This window comes from Rhinolophus sinicus, linkage group LG04 (assembly GCF_036562045.2).
Source record: "Rhinolophus sinicus isolate RSC01 linkage group LG04, ASM3656204v1, whole genome shotgun sequence".
NCBI lineage: Eukaryota > Metazoa > Chordata > Mammalia > Chiroptera > Rhinolophidae > Rhinolophus > Rhinolophus sinicus.
Genome location: NC_133754.1, coordinates 186,466,509 through 186,485,300, shown reverse-complemented (window position 1 = coordinate 186,485,300; position 18,792 = coordinate 186,466,509). Strand labels below are relative to the sequence as shown.

General features: G+C 55.4%; 1 protein-coding gene across 3 annotated transcripts in view; it reads left to right on the top strand.

Moving 5' to 3' along the window:
• Positions 1-18,792, top strand: part of SARDH (sarcosine dehydrogenase) — a 60,439-nt gene that overhangs the window by 34,506 nt on the left and 7,141 nt on the right. For all 3 annotated transcript variants that reach the window (XR_012495994.1, XM_074331323.1, XM_074331324.1), the window contains 3 exons: positions 665-778; positions 3,786-3,933; positions 7,940-8,033. Coding sequence is in view for 2 of the 3 variants with exons in the window: in XM_074331323.1 (XP_074187424.1) it covers positions 665-778; positions 3,786-3,933; positions 7,940-8,033 (356 nt within the window). In the remaining variant the exon portion in view is untranslated. The remainder of the gene's footprint in view (positions 1-664; positions 779-3,785; positions 3,934-7,939; positions 8,034-18,792) is intronic.

Below are 18,792 nucleotides of genomic sequence, written 5' to 3'. Positions count from 1 at the left end.
TCCAGCCACCCAATCAATGCACCTACCGACTTACACAGGCACCTCCTACTCATGAATCCACCCCACCCTCTTCCTACCACCACCACCTGCCTGCCACCCATCCCCTCCTCACATCCACCCTCTTCTCCATCTGTCTATTCCTCTTCTGTCCATTCCCCCTTCTACTCCCCGCCCTCCACCCTCCCATCCATCCACCCCTCACCCCTGCACCCCCTCCAGCCACCTTCTCCTCCATGCCCCCCATCCATCCATCCATCCACCCATCCACCCACTGCCATCATTTATTCAACAGACATTCATGGAGCTTCTGCTTTGCCAGGCACTGTGCTCAGAGCACCAAAGTGAATGAGACGTGACTCTTACCCCTAAAAACTTTCCAGCGTGTGGTGGTGGGAGGAATGGGGTGGGAGGAGTCAATGCCAAGGCATTTCATGGAGAACGAAGCTTCCTTCCTGATCCTTCTCGGGGGATGGCAATGCTGGGTGACCTGCCCATCCCTTTCGGGTCACTCAGTCGTGGTGGCATCACTGAGCTGAGGGGCCTTTCCAGGTCACCCCCACTAGGGCATGCTGCCAAGTGGTTATCCAAACTCATGTGTACTACCCTGTGCTGAGTGGATCACATGCTCTGGGGCCAGTACCGACTGGTCTCCCTCCTGCCCCAGGTTCAACCGTGTACACCTGTATGCTGAACCACCGCGGAGGCACCGAAAGCGACCTGACCGTCAGCCGCCTGGCCCCCAGCCCCCAGGCCTCCCCTCTGGCCCCTGCCTTTGAAGGTAAGAGGTGCCCCAGAGGGCACTGTGATGCAGCCCTGCCCTGGTGACTGACTGGTGGCCCCTGACAGCAGAACAGACAGGAAGGGCTGCCCAGCGCTGCCCGTGATTACCTGCTGTGCCCACTGCAGCCAGGGCCTGGGGGATCAGAGGTTTCATTTCAGGCTGAACGCAGATGTGATTTGGGCAGCGATGCTGGAGCTCTGAGTACTCAGTGATTATGTCTTTGAACCTGAACACACCGAGGTGTGTCAGAGACGCCTCAGCGTGGGCGTGCTTGGCTCTCCCGCCCAGAACAGAGAGAGCCAAGGCTAAGGCCATGCCTCCCACTCGGAGGAGTTGGTGCCGTTCTGCCAGGGACATGCTGGGTTGACTTTCTAAATTGCACATAACTCCCAGCCCCAGGCCAGGCAGGTCCTTAGCAGACATCCAGCTCCGTGTCCCAGGAAGGGCCCACTACTGCCTCTGGGAGACTGGATTTGTGGGGGAGAAAGGTGTCAACTGTGTGGTTGTCTGTGCTGGTGAACTGTGCCAGCCAGGGGGAGGGTCAGAGTCGGCCCATTCAGAAAACGGCCCCTGGCCCCGGGCCGGGCTCAGTGCTGCTGGCAATTTAGCTACATCTTCAGTGGGACTCTGTAGGGACCCCCGGGGGCCGAGCTCCGGCCTGGGCACTGGGAAAGGGAGGTGGAGCGAGAAGCAGGGGCTCATTAGTGAACCCGGTCATCTGTCTGAGAATTCAACAACAGTCCCTAAGCACCCCTGTGTGTCAGGCTCAGTGTGAGGCACCAAGGACATAGCAGTGACCCAGACAGGGAGGCTCTGGCCCAGGCAGAGTTTACATTTCTGGGGGAGGGCAGGGATGGTGGGTCAAGTCTGCTGCACTGCCCATGGGGTCCTTCAGGGTCAATTTGGGGGTTGAGGGCAAATGGGGACTCCTGGGCCTCTGGGGTGGCTCCTAAATCACAGCGTGATGAGAGCAGTCCTGGCTGACTGCAGGCTGCTGGTGGAGACGAGGCTGTGAGTGTCGGTGAGGGTCTTCCTGGGGGCGTGTAGAGCTTGGGGGGCCCTGTCCCTCCTGCCATGGGTGATGTGGAAGCTGGGAAAGCAGTGGACTCAGCCAGAGCACATGTGCCTAGCTGATGAACGGATTCACTCGCTCATTTATTCCCTCATCCATCGTTTGTGGAGATTTTACTGTGGCAGCCAGTGGAGTAGGAGATGAGTAAGGCGGGTGGGGCCTCCAGGATGTCACAGTGGACTGTGTAGACAGACAGACGTTCAGACACTGGCTAAGAGTGCGAGGGATGGAAAAGAGCAAGGACTATGGGAGGCCATGGAAGCAGCTGAGCCAGGATGAGGAAGGCTTCCTGGAGGAGGTGCTGTCTGGCCTTGAGTTTCAAAGGATGGGTAGGAGCCACCAGCTAGAAAGGTATGGAGGAAAGAATCAGTGTTGTATGGAGGGCGGTGCCTATAAGGAGCTGGGCAGAGCGGTCAGCCGGGGCCATTTGAAGAAGGGCTAGTGGGAGCTTTGTTTGGCCTTCATCTCCCAGGAGAGTCCCCCAGGCACAGCCATAGCCGCCATCCTTAGGGAGTGAGTCTAGCTGGGGAGACAGAACAGAGGGACCCCAATGAAAGTGGAGGTCCCTGAAATCCTGGGCCAGGCTCTGCCGCTGCCTGGCTCTCAGCCTCAGTTTTCCTCATCTGTGAAATGGAGACACAAGGACCCACCGCCCTATGCTGCTGTAGGGAATCGAGTGAGAGCTTGGAAGTGCCAGGAGGGCTGGGACACAGCCTCCCCGAGCCTCAGATTCCACATCTGGGGAATGGGGACCTTGCTAGTCTCCCCTAACAAGGGGAAGTTGTCATGGAAGCACTTTGTAACTGAGCCAGCCCAAGGGTACCCCATACTGTGTTCTTCCGGATGGTTCTGGTGGATTCCTGGCCCCTCGATTTGAAAGGTGCTTTTCCTAGGTTCTGAGGCCTCTGAATCAAATTAAATAGCTGCCTGGTGGGAGGTTTGCATGGGGGGTGCGGGGGGGCAGCACGGGGGTGGGGAGGCGCTTGACCTGTTAGTGCACATGCTGTGACGAGGAAGGCACAGTGACCCCTGAGTCACATCCCAGGAGGCTCTGTGGAGTGTCCTAAAGGTCCCGGGGATACCACCCAACCCGAGAAAATGGTGCACAGACTTAGTTTTATTCCCAGCTTTATAAGCTGTATGGTTCCTGCTTTGAATACGCATGTCAGTTAAATATGCGTGTGTTTTATATGTGTGTTAATTATACCTGTTACATCAGCTCACCATGAAGTGAAGAGGACGTGGCGATTTGCATTTGATCAAGGTTGTGTACCAAGCAGTTGTCAGTCTGAAACGCGATTTTGAACGATCTTTCATATCACAAAATATATGAATACATGCCCGTGGGGGAATATCTGGCAACCCTGGAAAGAACCAATAAAGTCCACAGCCCACAGCGCCCAGCCCACCCAGATCCCCAGGCGTCTCCACCCTCTTTGGGGTTTTAGATGAGAGGTAGCTGCCCAGAGCAGGCCAGGTCCACCAGCGCCCGGCCCCAGCCAGCCCTGATATGGGCAAGGCGGGGAACCCAGACACGGGGGGTGTGGGAATGTGGAGTGAAACGAGAGCTGGTGAGGACTTGAGGCTCCGAGGGGAGGAGACTTGTCCACAGCCCCCACTACTGGCTGCGGTGGCACGCAGATCTGTGACGTGATGCTGTGGCAGCTTACGAAAGTGGAGACATCCAGGAAAGGGCTCCCTTGGCATGTCTGCCTCAGGGGGTCCCACACCCCGACCCCCTCCCCCAGTGAAGGACCCACGTTTTGTCCTGTACCTGTGAGAATCCTGGGCCCCTGGGGACGGTCACCACGCTCTGGTTGTGTCTTCACTTTCAAGAAAAGATCCTCTGTTTTCTCAACCTGGAGGCCTCAGCACCCCGTCGCTCCCCATCCGTCTAGCAATCCAGCTCTAAATCTGGTGCTTCCGTTCCAGGGGACGGTTACTACCTGGCTGTGGGCGGGGCTGTGGCCCAGCACAACTGGTCCCACATCACCACTGTGCTGCAGGACCACAAGTTCCGGTGCCAGCTCATCGACAGCTCGGAAGACCTGGGCATGATCAGCATCCAGGGCCCAGCCAGGTGAGGAGAGGGAAGGGGGCCGAGCACCTGGGCGCACCTGGGCCCTGGGCCCTAGTCCCTCCAACTGGGACCTGTGGGCAGAACTACTTGCTGGTCCAGAATGGGACGTTCTAGTCAACTAGACAACCTGGTGAATCCAGAGGTGCCAGGCTGAATCAATCATTTTCAAGCACTAACATGCAGAAATACCCTTAACAGGAGAATCAGACTGCACCTTCCAGTGAATCAGTGTCTGAGGACTCAGCAGTCACAGAAGGGCCCGTGAGGGGTCGCTGGATGGTTAAAACAGAGTAGGCATTACGTATGCCTTCTCTAAGTGGGCAGGGCCAGGCAGGGCTTCTACCTGCTACCTGGGCTGAGAGTAACACCCCACTGAGGAGTCACCTGCCCCTCCCCAAACACCTCCCTAAACACCTCTGATGACTAGGTCGGGGGGCAGAGTGGACCATTCACTCATTCATTCACTGTAAGTATTTACTGAGCCACATTCCCATCCGTGAGGAAGCACAGCCTGGTAGGCCCTCGGATGCTGGTTTGTGTGTGGGGTCACAGGAGGGTCTTAGGCAGAGGGGCACCGGGGCAGGTGTGCATTTTGGATCCCTCTGTCTGGGCTTTGGGAGGTAAAGGGCAAGAGGGACAGCACATGGTATTAATAGCCATCAATCGGGTGAAGAAACAGGCACAGAGAGGTAGAGGCCTTTGTCCAGGGCACATAGCTAGTAAGTGCCAGGGCTGAGGGGATGGGGCTCCCTTAACTCTCCAAAAGTCCCACACTCTGAGCAGCTGCCCTCCCTGAGGGATAAGACACCTGGCGTGGACGCTCACTCACTGACCACAGAGCCCAGGCACATTGGGGCGGGAGGCTCCCTCCGGTGGCGGAGCTGCCAGACTGGACCCGTGTGGGGAAGAGGCAGGAGAGGACGAACTCCTGAAAAAAGATGGGAAGGGCTGCCGAGAGGCAGCAGAGGGAGAGGAAGGCCGGGCAGGTGAGCCTTCAGCCACGTTATCCCCAAGCTGAAAGCTCTGCTTTGACAAAGCACGCTGTGCCCAGGTGACATCTCTTATCGTGGGTCTTGCCAGGACCCCAAGTCAGTGTTCCCAGACCCTGTCGTGGGTGCATTTTCCCTGGTGCCTCGGAGCTGGCCAAGCCAGCAGCTCTCCAGCTGTGTCCCGGGCTGGCCGACCTCCCCACAGGCTGAGTTGTAGCCGTGTTTGTGGGCACCGCTCAGGGGCACAGGGCAGACGCACAGTACGTGCTCGCTGAACAAATAGAATCTGAGTGGGTCATGTACTTTAACTGCCAAGTGTTTAACTTCAGGCTGCTCACGGAGACCCACGTGTGCACAGGGGACATTTGCATGAGGGAAGTGAGGGATCAAGCTTTGGAGCTCTCTGGAGGGGCGGTTCCCAGCAGAGGAAACAGCAGGTGGAAAGTCCCTGTGGCACCTGGATGCCTGGTGTGTCCGAGCAAGGGCAGCAGGTGGGGGGAGCAGGCTGGGAGGAGGGGGCGTGGTCAGAGGGCGTGGAGACGACAGCCTGCAGGTCCAGAGGCTGCTCCTCTGGGTGAGGGGACTGAGCAGAGGAAGGACACGTTGGACTTGGGCTGTAATGGCATGTCTGGTGCTGGGCCAGGGGTGGGAGGCCAGCAGGTGTGTCAGGGGCATGTGGAGAAGGGATTTTGAGGAGGGAGTGATGAGCTGTGTCCCCATGGTCAACAGGTCAAGTGCGACGACGACTGAGAGTTGACCGTTGGGTTTGGCAACTTGTGGTTCCTGTGGATTTGCCCAGGGTCATTTGAGGGACCGCTGGGTGGGAGTGTGAGAAAGGATGGGCGGAGGAGTGAGTGTGGAGAGGGGCAGACGGCTGGCTGCAGCGAGAGGGCACGGGTCCAGACTGTGAAGTAGTGCAGGGACCGCTGGCCCAGCGCCCACGCGCAGGAAGCCCCGACCCTGGGGGTGGGTTCCATTTCTGCCCTGGGTGAGCCCACCCTCCACATCACCAGGTGAGTGGGGGTGGGGGTCCTGGCCCAAGCTCGGGAAGCCTGGGGCTTCATTGCCATGGTGACTTTGGACAGGGAGTGTCTACTGTTAGTGTGGGGGAGGTGGGTGGTCAGGGGAGGGAGCGGTGCCAGACAGACAGATCAAGGAGCACCCCGGGCGACGGGCCAGGCTCAGCCAGCTTCCCTGTCAGCTGCTCCAGGCGGCGCGAGTGATGGCTGCCACGGCCCTCCTCTGGGTAATTTCTGACTTTTCTCCTCCAAAGTGTCCTCTCTCTTTCAAAAATAACCCAAAGTTTCTTGTGTGACTACTGATGTTCCCACCACCACCGACCAATTAGGGCTACTTTCTGAGTTATGTGAGAAGCATGTCACAGAGTGCCTGGAGGTGCCATCCGACCAGCCATCTGATAGAACTTTCTGGAAATGTTTGATAATTGGGGGGGCCAGCCAGTACGGTAGCCACTAAGAATATGTGGCCACTGAGCCCTTGAAATGTGGTTGGTGTGACTGAATTTTTAATTTTAATTAGCTTAAACTCCAGTGGTGGCATGTGGCTGGTGGATGTGCCCTAGAAGTAAATATCACTGTTATAATCACTGTTCTAATGACCAATACCGAGGTGCTTGGCATGTGTTTTCTCACTCATTCCTTGCAAGGTCGCTGTGAAGTGGCGTCACTGTCCCTGTGGAGCAGATGGGGGTAGTGAGGCTAGGTGGGGGCGGGGAGGGGGTGAGTAGAGGAGCTGGGATTTGAACCTGGGTCTCTGGCCTAGAGCCTATGCCCTCCAGCGCCACCTGCTGTCACCCTCGGGAAGGTCAGCCTCCTGGTCCCAGGACCTGCACACTTGCCCTTCCTCGCCACTTCACATGGGCTGGATTGGTGCCAGGAGCTGGGGTACTCTGGCACTGCTGAGCCCCTTCAAACCCTGGGCCCCGTGGGGAAGACACTGGAGCAGCCTGGCCCCAGCTAACCTTGGGGCTGCAGACAGGACGTGCTCTGTCAGGACAGGGTCTGGGTTCTCCGGGCTGGCACTACATGGAGGCCCAGGGGAGTGTTACATAAGTATCTTGGCCGACTACAGCATGCTGGGCACCTCAGGCTGAATGGGCGGGCAGCTCCTAGCACGATGGGGGTGGGGATTAGGGTGCCACCTGTAGCCCCAACATGCTTGGGGACTCCTGTTGGACAGAAGTGAGGAACCATCTTCTGCCAATGGGGGAGTTCACCCCGTAGTGCAAAGTCAGGCTGTTCTCAGTCAGTCTATTTACAAAGTGCCCTCTCTGTGCCAGGCATATCAGGATAGGGGCCCTGTTGGCTCGAAGCTCCTGGTTTAGTGAGGGTACAACCAGTGTGGGGTACCCTGGCAGGGGTACACCTGACCCAGACTCAGGAAGTCAGGGAGGACTTCCTGGAGGTATCAGCTGAGCCAAGACCTGAAGGATGACAAAGGGTTAACAGGATCAGGAGAAGTGTGTGGGAGGGGTGAACTAGGCCAGGAGGGAGGCAAGGGGGCAAGGTGCCCAGCAAGTGAAGGTTTCCATGGACACAGCAAGCTCTCGGGCAGTCCATCAAATATGAGAGCCAGACAGCTGGTCACCATGGGGTGGGAGAGCTGAAGAGCCGGGTGCCTGTTCAGGGAGCTCGTACACTGGCCTCTGTGGGATTGGGGGGTGTTAGATGGTTAGATAACTGCCCTGAGCCTCAGTTCACCCATCGAAGAAGGAGCCCTGCTAGAGCTCGTCTGTAGGTTTGGCCTCGACCCAGGGTCTGCTGCTCTTGTCATGGTTTCCACTGAGGGCTTCCTTCTCCGACTGTATGTTGGGAGTGTATTAGTCTTGGTGTGCTTTCATTAATACCATGACTGTTGTTGGTCTGCCTCGTGAGGACAGGGACTTGTCCTGCTCACTGCCGTGTCCCCGGTGCTTGTCTGGCCCAGGGCACACACCCAGGAGTGCTCATGAAGTGTTTGTTGATTGACTGACTGACCAACTTTATTTTCTCTCACAGCCGGGCCATTCTCCAGGAGGTGCTTGACACAGACCTGAGCAATGAGGCCTTCCCTTTCTCCACCCACAAGCTGGTGAGAGCTGCTGGGCACCTGGTGAGTTCCAGCCGTCCCCTGGGTTGTGAGTGGCAGCCATGTGCTGCAAGGGAACAAACGTGGGGCTCTGATTTGGGAGTCCATGTGTCATTGGGTAAATCCATTTACCTCCCTGGGCCTCGGTCACCGCTGTGAAGTAGAGAACAGATGGTCTTGCCCTCAGGCTGGCAGGACCTCCAAGGGACAAGAGGTCTAAGCCGGGCTTCGCTGAGCTCCCCCCAGGGCCCGCACACTGGGGGCCAGGCCAAGCTTCTGCCAGGAAGGCAGCCTCAGCCTTGCCACCTGCACAGCCGCCACGACATCCCCTCCTCAGAGGCACAGAGCACCCCCCCCCCCAAGTCAGGGTGACGCATTACTTCCTCTGCCTCCTTGGAAATGACAGGGCTGGGGACAGCTGAGCAATTATGCTGTTCCAGTAGGTCTACGTGTCCTTTGAGGTGGCACTTGTCCTCTGGGTATGTGTTCCTACCCCCGCCCACAGGTATTTTCAGTGTGGGAGGAGGAGGGGCTGCTACTCCCCCAGGAGCAGCCCCCCACCCCCAGCTCCAGGAAGTCCAGGTCCCAGGACCCGAAGCTTCTGAGACTGGGGACAGTGTCAGGGCTCCACCAGACCCCGCTTCCTCAGAGACCCCAGGGCAGGGGTCCCAGTCCAGCTCGAGGTCAGCATGTCCCTTTCTTGGGCCTCAGTGTCCTTGTAGGAAATGAAAGACTGTGACCTCTGCCCTGACTTCCTAAGGCCGAGCGGAGGAGCAGACGGTAAGAGTAACATCAGCCACTGGTTGCCAGGGGCTCACTGGGCACCAGGCACCCATGTCATCCCTCTGACCCTCACAGCAGAGCGGGAGGTTCTGTCACAGGCTTCGTGGCCTCGGCACTACTGACATATTGGAAGATATTTTGGGGGGCCGCCCTGGGTGTTACAGGGTGTTTAGCAGTATCCCTGGCATCCACCCACTCGATGCTAGGAGCACCCCCAGTTGTGACAATCAAATATGTGCCCGGACATGAGTGAGTGTCCCCGGGGGACAGAATCGCCCTTGGAGAGCCACCGCTGTGTGACTCTGCTCTCCAGGGTGGTGGTGTCACCCCAGCAGCAAGAATGGCCAGGTCCGTGTGACCGTGGAGGATGATTATTTCCCTGAACTGAGCTCAGAGAGGTTGGGTGGGCTCCCCGAGTCCCCCCAGCCACTGAAACATAAAAGCACATGAATACGTGTCGTAAGGCAGATGTGGCCATAAGGACAGGGTGGGCGGACAGACAGCCCTTTTCTGCGGGTTTGGGCGGGGAGAGTGGGAGGGGACATTGGTGAGGAGCCATCCTGGCCCGCAGAGGGTCTGGAGGTCAGTTAAGTCTGGGTCCTGTTAGCAAATAAACAACATTGCGATGACACGGCGAGGAGGCTGCCAGGGAGAAACTGAGATAAAGGCAGGTCTGGGAGCTGAGGACGGCTGGCCCGGGAGGGCTGGCCTGGCTCTGCTCCTGCCTTCACTCTCCGGAGGCCACGCTGGGGGAGCAGGAAGCTGAGGAGGGGGGAGGGGGTCTCTGTCTAGCTTGCTTCCTGCCTCCTTGGTGCAAAACTGCCTGCTGGGACCAGAGAGGGTAGGCGCTTTGAGAGAGCAGCACAGTTCGACCCCAGGTCATGGCGGCTTCCAGCCTGCCCCAACCGCAGTTCAGGACCCTTCGGTCCCCATGGGGTCCATGCAGCGTCCAGCCTTGTATGGGACTGGGTTCTGATTTGAGCTGCGAGGCTTGGCGTCTGCTCAGCCCGTGTGTGGTTCGGAGGATTGTGGGGGAGAGGACCAGGTGGGAACACTTCCGCCCTCAGCCAGGCTGCTCCAATGAGGCACCTGGGACTTGTTCTTGGACAGCGGGGGCCCCAGCTGCCTCCCTGCCCCGGAGGGGAGGGGGGGTGGGGGCCCTGGCTGCCTCCCTGGGCCCAGCCCCATGGCTGTCTGGCCTCACCTTGGCCTGCGGGGCCCAGGAGCTGGGCTGGTGGAAGCAGAGGCCAGACTTCTGGATGAATCTCTCCCCAGGGTAACAGGCAGGCAGACACAGGGGGTGAGGGCGCCAGGGGATGCCGGGTGGGGGAAGGCCGTAGGACGTGCGGGGGTTCTTCCTGACTTTCTCCTCCAGGACTAGCTTACCAGTTTGTCAAAAAGTATTTGACTGCTGTGTAAATGAGTGTGCACCACTCTCTTTCCAACTATAACTGTGTAGCGTGGCGCTAAGGGCGCCCGGCCTGGGCACAACCTCGCTCTGGCACTACCTCTTTCTCAACCTGGCACAGGGATGGTCCCAGGAGATGCAAACACAAAGCTCGCCTGCCGTCTGGCTGAAGGGGGGATGGGCATTGGCATTTCACCGTGAATCTTGGGAGCACTGGTGACACGAGGACAAGTAAACGGATCCTTAACTGCACCCCGAGGGGACAAGGCTGTATCCCCCCTTGTCCTTCTTTCCCTGACCCCTGTCTACGAATTTTAAAACTGAAGCAGGGTCATCGCATGGCGCTCCTTCTCTGACTGATTGTTGACCTAAGACATTCCTCAGAAAAGGACCCAGAGACAGAGGGTCTCAGGGACACGGGCCCAGCCTTCCGGGTCACTCTGCAGTGGCTTCCTGCCCATCATTTGGTGTTTTCTGTCTCCTCCCCCATGCACGGTGCTTTCCTGGGCCTTTGGGGAAGGGAGGGGACAGAAGCGGAGAGCTTCCCAGGGGCCCTGGCCTGTGGAGACAAACGCCATCCGCTCATAAGCAGCCAGCTGGGGTCCTCCATGCGTTCTAGCATTTTATGCTAAACTGAAGGATCTATTCCCAATGCCAAGCTTCCTCCCTGATCCCCACTCTGGCTCTGGAGTGAATGCCAAACATGTTGGCTGGGAGCCCACCAGATGCCAGGCACTGAGCTGGACGGGGGGCTCTGGGATGAAAGATGTGGCCCCCACCCTCCATGAGCTCACACCCTAGTTAAGCTGGGGGTTGGGAAGGAACCTGCAGCCACAGCCCCGCCTGCGTTGGAGAGAGGCCTGGGTGAGGAGTGGTGGCCACTCCCCACAGAGCTGACATGGAAAGAAGTTCCCAGGGACATTTGTAGGAGGGAGAGTCAAGTCTTGGCAAGATGTGTGAGAGAAAGACAGGTGACGGAGCGACCAGGTGACGTGGGCCTCTGGGCTAGGGAGCGAAGTGTGCCTGTGCCGGGAGGGGGCCTCTGCCCTAGGACTGCCCCAGGGGGACAATTGGCAAGCCAGGGGCCTGACGCTAGAGGCCCCACTGCCTCATTCAGCATCCTACCCCTTTTCCCACGGATTCCCATCCCACTGCCTCCTGGCCCCTTGTCAGGACTAAAGGAACAGGTGCCCTGCACTGGCCAGCAGACACTTCTCCCTTCCCACCATCTCAGCCAGAAGTTCATCCCAAGGTTCCTGGAAGGGGACAGTGAGAGCCAGTGCCAAGGGCCAAGGGGACATTGCCTTGCTCCTTAGGAAGACCAGCTGACCTCAGAACACACGGATTTAATGTCATCGGGGCTAAATGGCGGGTCCCGCGGGGTCACTGACATGCTCAAGGTGGGAACGGATCAGCATGGAAAGTCACCCAGTGCTCGCAGAGCTGGGAGCTGGCAGGCCTGGCGTCTCGTCCTGCCCCGGCCTTCTGGGGGGCTGCCTCCCTGGGCTTTAGTTTCCCCATCGGCAGCAGCACGGTTAGACAATGTCTCGAGTCCATCCCATAGGTCGGTGCAGACATCCTGAATTCTCCTGGATCCGGGGGGATTTCAGATTCTCCTAAATGAGGTCTCGTCTTGGCTTCAGCACTTGTTGACGCCACGTCCCTCAATGTGAAGAGACACTGGGGCCGGGGCGCCGGGCTGGGCCAAGTATTTATGGGAGATAATTGGATCCCAGCCAACCAGATGCGGGAGAGGAATGTATGTGCCTGTGTAGTCGGTAAGGCCTCCGGGGCCCCGTGCACGGAATGGTGTGAGCCCGAGCCCAGAGCCACAGCCCAGGCCCAAGGGTGGGTGGGAAGGACCCTGCCACTGCCCACCGGGACCCACACTCACAGCCAACGGGTGGGTAGGCGACCCTGGCTGAGCGACGCTCCCAGCTGAGCAGCGTCGTTGTTTTGCAATAATTCTCTGAGATGCTTGGATCAGCCCCAGCCTTCCATGATCCTTGCATTCCTAGAGGAAGAACAGGGGGCGGGGAGAGGCTGTCCCCTCGGCAGCCAACTGACCAGATGTCCTTGCCTCCCACGTGTTGGCCTCAAGGCCAGCGAGGTTCCCAGTGGGAAGTGCTCTCCTGGTGTGGTTACCAGGCAGACGGGTGTTCCCAGGGCTCGGTGAGGACAGGGCCCCCTCTGGAAAGTGGCAGGTGCCAGTCTAGAAGCTCAGCGTGAGACATGGTGACAAAGTGATTTTCTTCTGAAAATTAATTGCAGATCAAAAGGAAATGTAATTTCTTTTCCTGACAGTGTGAAGTCGTCACTATGGATTCGATTACTTCAGGGTGGAAAGTTCTCCCACCCGCACACATTCTACAAACAGTCAGAGGTTCTGTGGCCGGAGGCCCGACCTCCACGGATACTGCATTTGCCAATTGGGTTTTAGCAGCCGCCTAAAAATCACTTTGTACAATCTGTGCAAATTTGTCGTGGCCCTGGGGAGCCAGGGTGGGGGCACGAGCAGGGTCTATGGATATAGCTGAGGAACCTGTAGCCACGATTCAAGGTGTCCCATGGTGGGCAGTGATGTCTTCTTGCTGTGAGTGTGAGGACGAAGTGTGGCCTGAATGAGGTCGGCGGTGCTGAGGGACCCTGGGTGTGTGCATCAGAGATTCCAGAATTTCCTCCAAGGCAGACTCCATCCTTTCTCTCAGGGAGTGCGGGAAGCCTGAGTGCAGCCCCTGCCATTGTCTGTGGGTACAGGCAGGGTCTTTTTTTGGGGGGGTGAGTCATAGCTTTCATTAGCAATTTGAAATCTGCAGCTCAGGTCCGGCCAGGGAGATGTGCTTTCCTCAAAGGAGCATCCAGCGGCTGGACCCAGCATTCCTGAGGGCTGGGAGAGGAACCTGAGGGTTGGCCAGTGTCTGTGGGGCTTTTAAGATCCTCAGAGAGGGTCAAGTTTGTGAAGTGTAGTTTGAGCATCACACCTTTTATTCTTATTCCACTCATCATCCCTACTACCATCACCATCACCAGCATCACCATCACCACCACCAGCACCAGCACCACCATCACCACCATCACCACCATCATCATCATCACTAACATCACCACCACCACCACCACCACCATCACCATCATCATCACCACTATCATCATCACCACCACTGTCACCACCACCATCACTATCGTCATCACCACCATCATCACCATCATCACCATCACCATCATCACCACCACCAGCACCATCACCATCGTCCTCACCACTGTCATCACCATCATCACCATCATCACCACCATCATCACCATCATCACCACCATCACCACCATCATTATCACCACTATCATCATCACCACCACTGTCACCACCACCATCACTATCGTCATCACCACCATCATCACCATCACCACCACCACCAGCACTATCACCACCACCACCACCATCTCCATCATCACCACCATCACCACCACCAGCACCATCACCACCATCACCACCATCTCCATCATCACCACCAGCACCACCACCAGCACTATCACCACCACCACCACCATCTCCATCATCACCACCATCACCACCACCAGCACCATCACCATCGTCCTCACCACTGTCAGCACCATCATCACCATCATCACTACCACCACACATTAGCTTTCTGGACCAGACCACTGAGAGAGATCTCACACGCCTACAGCTGAACATTTTTAGAATCAAGATATCCTCTGAGCCTTCAGAGCCATCACTTAAAAAGTGAAGATCCTCTGATCTTACCACCAACTTTTGCTTCTTCCCTCTCCTGTGGGTTCAGGTTCCCAGGTCCCTGCAGAGGGCTATACCTGCTCTGATCCGTGCCCACCTCCTGCCTCCGGGATCTCTGAGATCCTCACTTATTTAAGGGTGGCTCGGTTTGGTGGATGTGCCTGGTGTGTCGGGGGTGCTGTTACACAATCAAACGCCCCGGAAACTTGTAAAACTGCTATGAGCTAACGTGATCTGAAAAGGGCGTCTGTGGGCACATCTGCTCAAGCCCTCCCGTGGTATATACCCAGAAAGGTATACTCCAGGCTTGTTTTGATGACGCACATGCCCAGAGCATCCATGGGAGCGCTGTGGCCGCCCCTGCCCTGAGCACCCGTGTGGCCTTTGATGAAAGCTGAGGCGGGGCCCAGCACCTCTTTGGACTCGAGTCATCTCCCAGGAAAGTTGGCGGGAAGTTCAGCGATGCACCAAGCATGGAATCGAGCCCCTAAGTCCCCATTGTACTGAAACCTGAGCATATCCCCTCCCACCTAAAAATATTCGAGTGGGTCAGTGTAGGGCACTGTGTGTGGTCCTGTTCTGAGTCCACTTCTTCTCTCCCTCACTCTTGGTGCCCAGAGCATCAGGAAAAGATGAGTCACTCAGTCCCTTTGGGATGGGGGTGCCATCCGTGGAGAAAAGGGTGTTTTGTTTTGTTTTATCATCTTAACCCTTTTAAAGCATATGGTTCAATCGTGTTAAGCACATTCACGTTGTTTTGCAACAGAGCTCCACAAATGTTTTATCCTGCAAAACTGAAACTCAGTCATTAAACAACTGCCATTCCTCCCCGCCCCCCAGCTCCTGGTAACCATCATTCATTCTACTTCCTGTTTCAATGAACTTGCCTACTTTAGGTACGTCCTGTAAGTGGAATCATATAGGATTTGTCTTTTTTGGGGACTGGCTTAGTTCACTCAGCATAATGTTCTCAAGGCTCATCCCTGTTGTGGTATGTGTCAGGATTTCCTTCCTATTAATGGCTGAATAATATTCCATTGTGTGTGTGAATGGACCACATTTTGTTTATCCATCATCTGTTGCGGGACACCTGGTTCATTTCCACCTCTTGACTATTGTGAATAATGCTGCTGTGAAAACGGGTGTGCAAATATCAGCTCGAGATCTTGTTTTCAACTCTTTTGGATACATACCCAGAAGGAGCATTGCTGGACATATGGTAATTCTATTTTTAATATTTCAAAGAACTGCCATACTGATGCACCATTTTATATCTCTACCAACTGTGCCCAAGTTTTCTAATTTCTCCACATGCTGGCCACCACTGGTTATTTTCTGTTTTGTTTTGGTTTTTAATAGTAGCCATCCTAATAGGGATGAGAGTATATCTCACTGTGGTTCTGATTTGCAGTTCTCTGATGATTAGTGATGTTGAGCATCTTTTCGTGTGCTCGTTGGCCATTTGCATATCATCTTTGAAGAAATATCTATTCAACTCCTTTACTCATTTCTTAATCAAGTTATTTTTGTTGTTGTTGTTGAATTGTAGAAGTTCTTTATATGTTCTGGATATTAAGCCCATATTGAATATGTGATTTGTAAATATTTTCTCCCATTCTGCAGGTTGCCTTTTCACTGTTGATTGTATCCTTGGTTGCACAGAAGTTTCTACATTTAATGTAGTCCCATTAGCATATTTTTGCTTTTGCTATCTATGCCTTTAGTGTCATATCTAAGAAATCATTGCCAAGTCAAATGTCATCAAGCTTTTCCCTGATGTTTTCTTCTAGGAGTTGCATGGTTTTACATTTAGTTCTTTAATCCATTAGTGTTTATATGTGGTGTAATATAAGGGTCCAGCTTCATTCTTTTGTGTATATTCAGTTTCCCAACACTAGTTGTTGAAGAGCCTGTCCTTTCTCCATTGTGTGGTCTTGGCAGCCTTGTTGAAGGTCACTTGACCATATACACATGGGTTTATTTCTCGACTCTCTTTTCTGTTCTATTGGTTTATCTGACTTTAGGCCATTACCACACTGTTTTGATTACTGTAGCTTTGTAGTGAGTTTGAAATTCAGATGTGTGAGTTCTCCAGCCTTGTTCTTCATTCTCAAGATTGTTTTGGCTGTTGGAAGTCCCTTGAGTTTCCATATGAAGTTTAGGATGGGCTTTTCTATTTCTTCAAAAAACGCCATTGGGATTTTAATATGGATTGTATTAAATCTGTAGATAGCTTTAGAGTAGTATTGATATCTTAATGATATTAAGTCTTCCAATCCATGAATGTGGGATATCTTTCCATTTATTTGTGACTTTCATTTCATTTACCAATGTTTTGTAGTCTTCACTGTACAAATCTTTCACCTCCATGGTGGGTTTACTCCTAAGTATTTTATTCTTTTTGATGTTATTGTAAACGGGATTGTTTTTAAATTTTCTTTTTGGATTGTTCATTGTTGGGGTATAGAAACACAACTGATTTTTGTGTGTTGATTTCGTATCCTGCAAACTTGCTGAATTTGATTATTAGTTCCAACAGTCTCTGGGGGAGTCCTTAGGGTGAGAAAAGGGTTTAAACAAAACCTGGTGTAAGTCCTTCCTGAGGACCTTCCACGATTCTGTGGCTCCATCCACTGCCTGTGGTTCCCGTAAGAATGCAGGGCTCTGTCTCACACGGGGTTTGCTGGGGGCTGCTTTTCCAGCTCATCCAAGCCAACATGACTGGCAGGTGGATGCGCACTGGGCATCACGCGCCCCATGAAGTGGGTGCTCACAGCACTGGCCTCACCCCATTTATCAGGTGGGGACACTGAGGCCAGGAGAGGCCGCCTCGTGTAGGTGGCTGGAAGGTTCTGGTGCTGCTGTCTGCTCCCAGGTCTGGCTGACCCAGAGCCCCTGGTCCAGACGTCCTCATGCCAGGCCTTTCCCTTCACTGTGTCCCCGCTCAGCAGTGAGGACTTCGCCATCTCCACCGCTTCCGTGGAGAAGTGTGCAAGATATCCCGAGAACCAGTGATTCTGTGAACTTAGAAGGCACCTGGAATGCCCCTAACTCTTTCCCTCACTTTTCTGGGAAGCAGAGGTCCACCTGCTCCTGTTTTTCTCCTCCTTCGTTCAGGAAGCCTGTGTTCAGCCCCTCTGTGGGCAGGGCCTATGCATGGGGCACAGTAGAGAGTCAGATGCAGCAGCCCCCACTACGCTGGGCTTCTGGGAGCTGGGGCAGGGGCTTCATCCACCCATGAATTAACGGAGCCCAAGTGCCTGACCGTGTCACTTAGCTGGGGGTGTGTGTATCTGACTCGAACCCTCAATCCTGAGGCTATTAACGGGTGAGCTTTAAAAAGGATTTTTCTGTTTCGAAATGAGATTAGCCTTGAGCTCCAAGCTCCTCAGTAGGCTGTCTAAAATTAGAACCCCGTTGACAAGGCAATCTTTGTCAGGGGCCTCTGGCTTGCACCAGGGGAGCGGGGAAATGTCAACAGTACATTTTCTGTGTCAATTTTGAGTTTTTTTAAGAGGCCCAGGCAAATGACAACTCAGAGCAAATTTGCGCTGCTTTAAAAGCTTTCAGAATCCAGCCCCTCGGTGGTAGTGTGATCAGTGTTAGATTTAAAAGGAGCTGGTTCTGGGTCGGGAGCGTGGTCTTCACTCTCCTTCTGTGCAGGTATTATCCTGGCGGGAGCTGCACCTGACAGACCTGACAGCAGTGATGGGATCAGCTCCTGGAGCTCTGTGAGCTGTGACTGGGCGTGCTCTCAATGTCCCTTCTGTGAGCTGGATGGTCCCAGGGCGGAGCAGTCAGGCCTTACCCACGGGGATGCTGCGGGTTCAAGGATTTGCCTGAGGCCTGGAAGCAGACACCAGTTGCTGAGGGTGTAAATGACATGCAACCAAACCAAAAGGGCAGGAAAAGTGACATGCTCCTGAGCAGCCACCCACGCTGGTGGTGGACCCCATGCAGCTGCGCGTGGTACAGGTGCGAGGGACACACACGCCCAGACCAGCTGTCCCCGTCAGAGCTGCGTGTGCTGGGCCAGCGTGGCGCCCCAGAGTCTCTGTTTCTGTACCATCACTGGGTTTTATTTACGGCGGCTTCCACCACCATGTGGCGCCGAGAAGGGGTTTGATGACCTACGGTGCGTGCAGAGCTCCGTGAACGGCACTGGCATTCCCGTGGGGCTTGGGGGCCACAGTCCCTTTCCGGGCGTCTGGGAACCAGCTCTTACACAAGTGGCTTTCCCAGTCAAATGTTCAAACCCGGAGGGGAAGGTTCTTGCAGCCCCACCTGGCCCCACTACATGCCTGCCCAGCTCTTCGTCTTTGCACCTGCCCTTCCTGGGAGGCCTGTCTGCAGTGACAAACTCTGCCCAACCTTCCAGCCGGGTCCGACCCTCCCAGGCAGAGTTCGTCCTTCCGGCACTCCGGCCACCTAGCGCATGGTTGTCAGAGAACTGGCTGGTGCTTCTGGCCCTTCAAAGACTTGAGTCCAGGAGGGCAGAGGCTGTGTGTATCTCCTGACCCCAGCACCTGGCCTAGGCTGAGCAGGTGGGGTGGGGGTGGGTGTCATGATCAGTGCTCAGCTGTGTCCCCTCTCAATGCCCCTGAACCCACCAAGTGTAGCCATGGTGATTTGCGAGCCGTGCCACTCACTCTCCATCAACTCCGTCACGGATGCATCTCAGAGCTTAAAGCAGATGGAGCCAGGGCCCCTGATCCAATTACAGATAAGGAAATGGAGGCTATACAGGGTCAAGAGGCTGGTCCAAGGTCACTGCAGTGATCGGATGGTGGCCTCCCAAAACAGATGTCCATGGCCTGCCCCGGGGACTGTGAATGGGACCG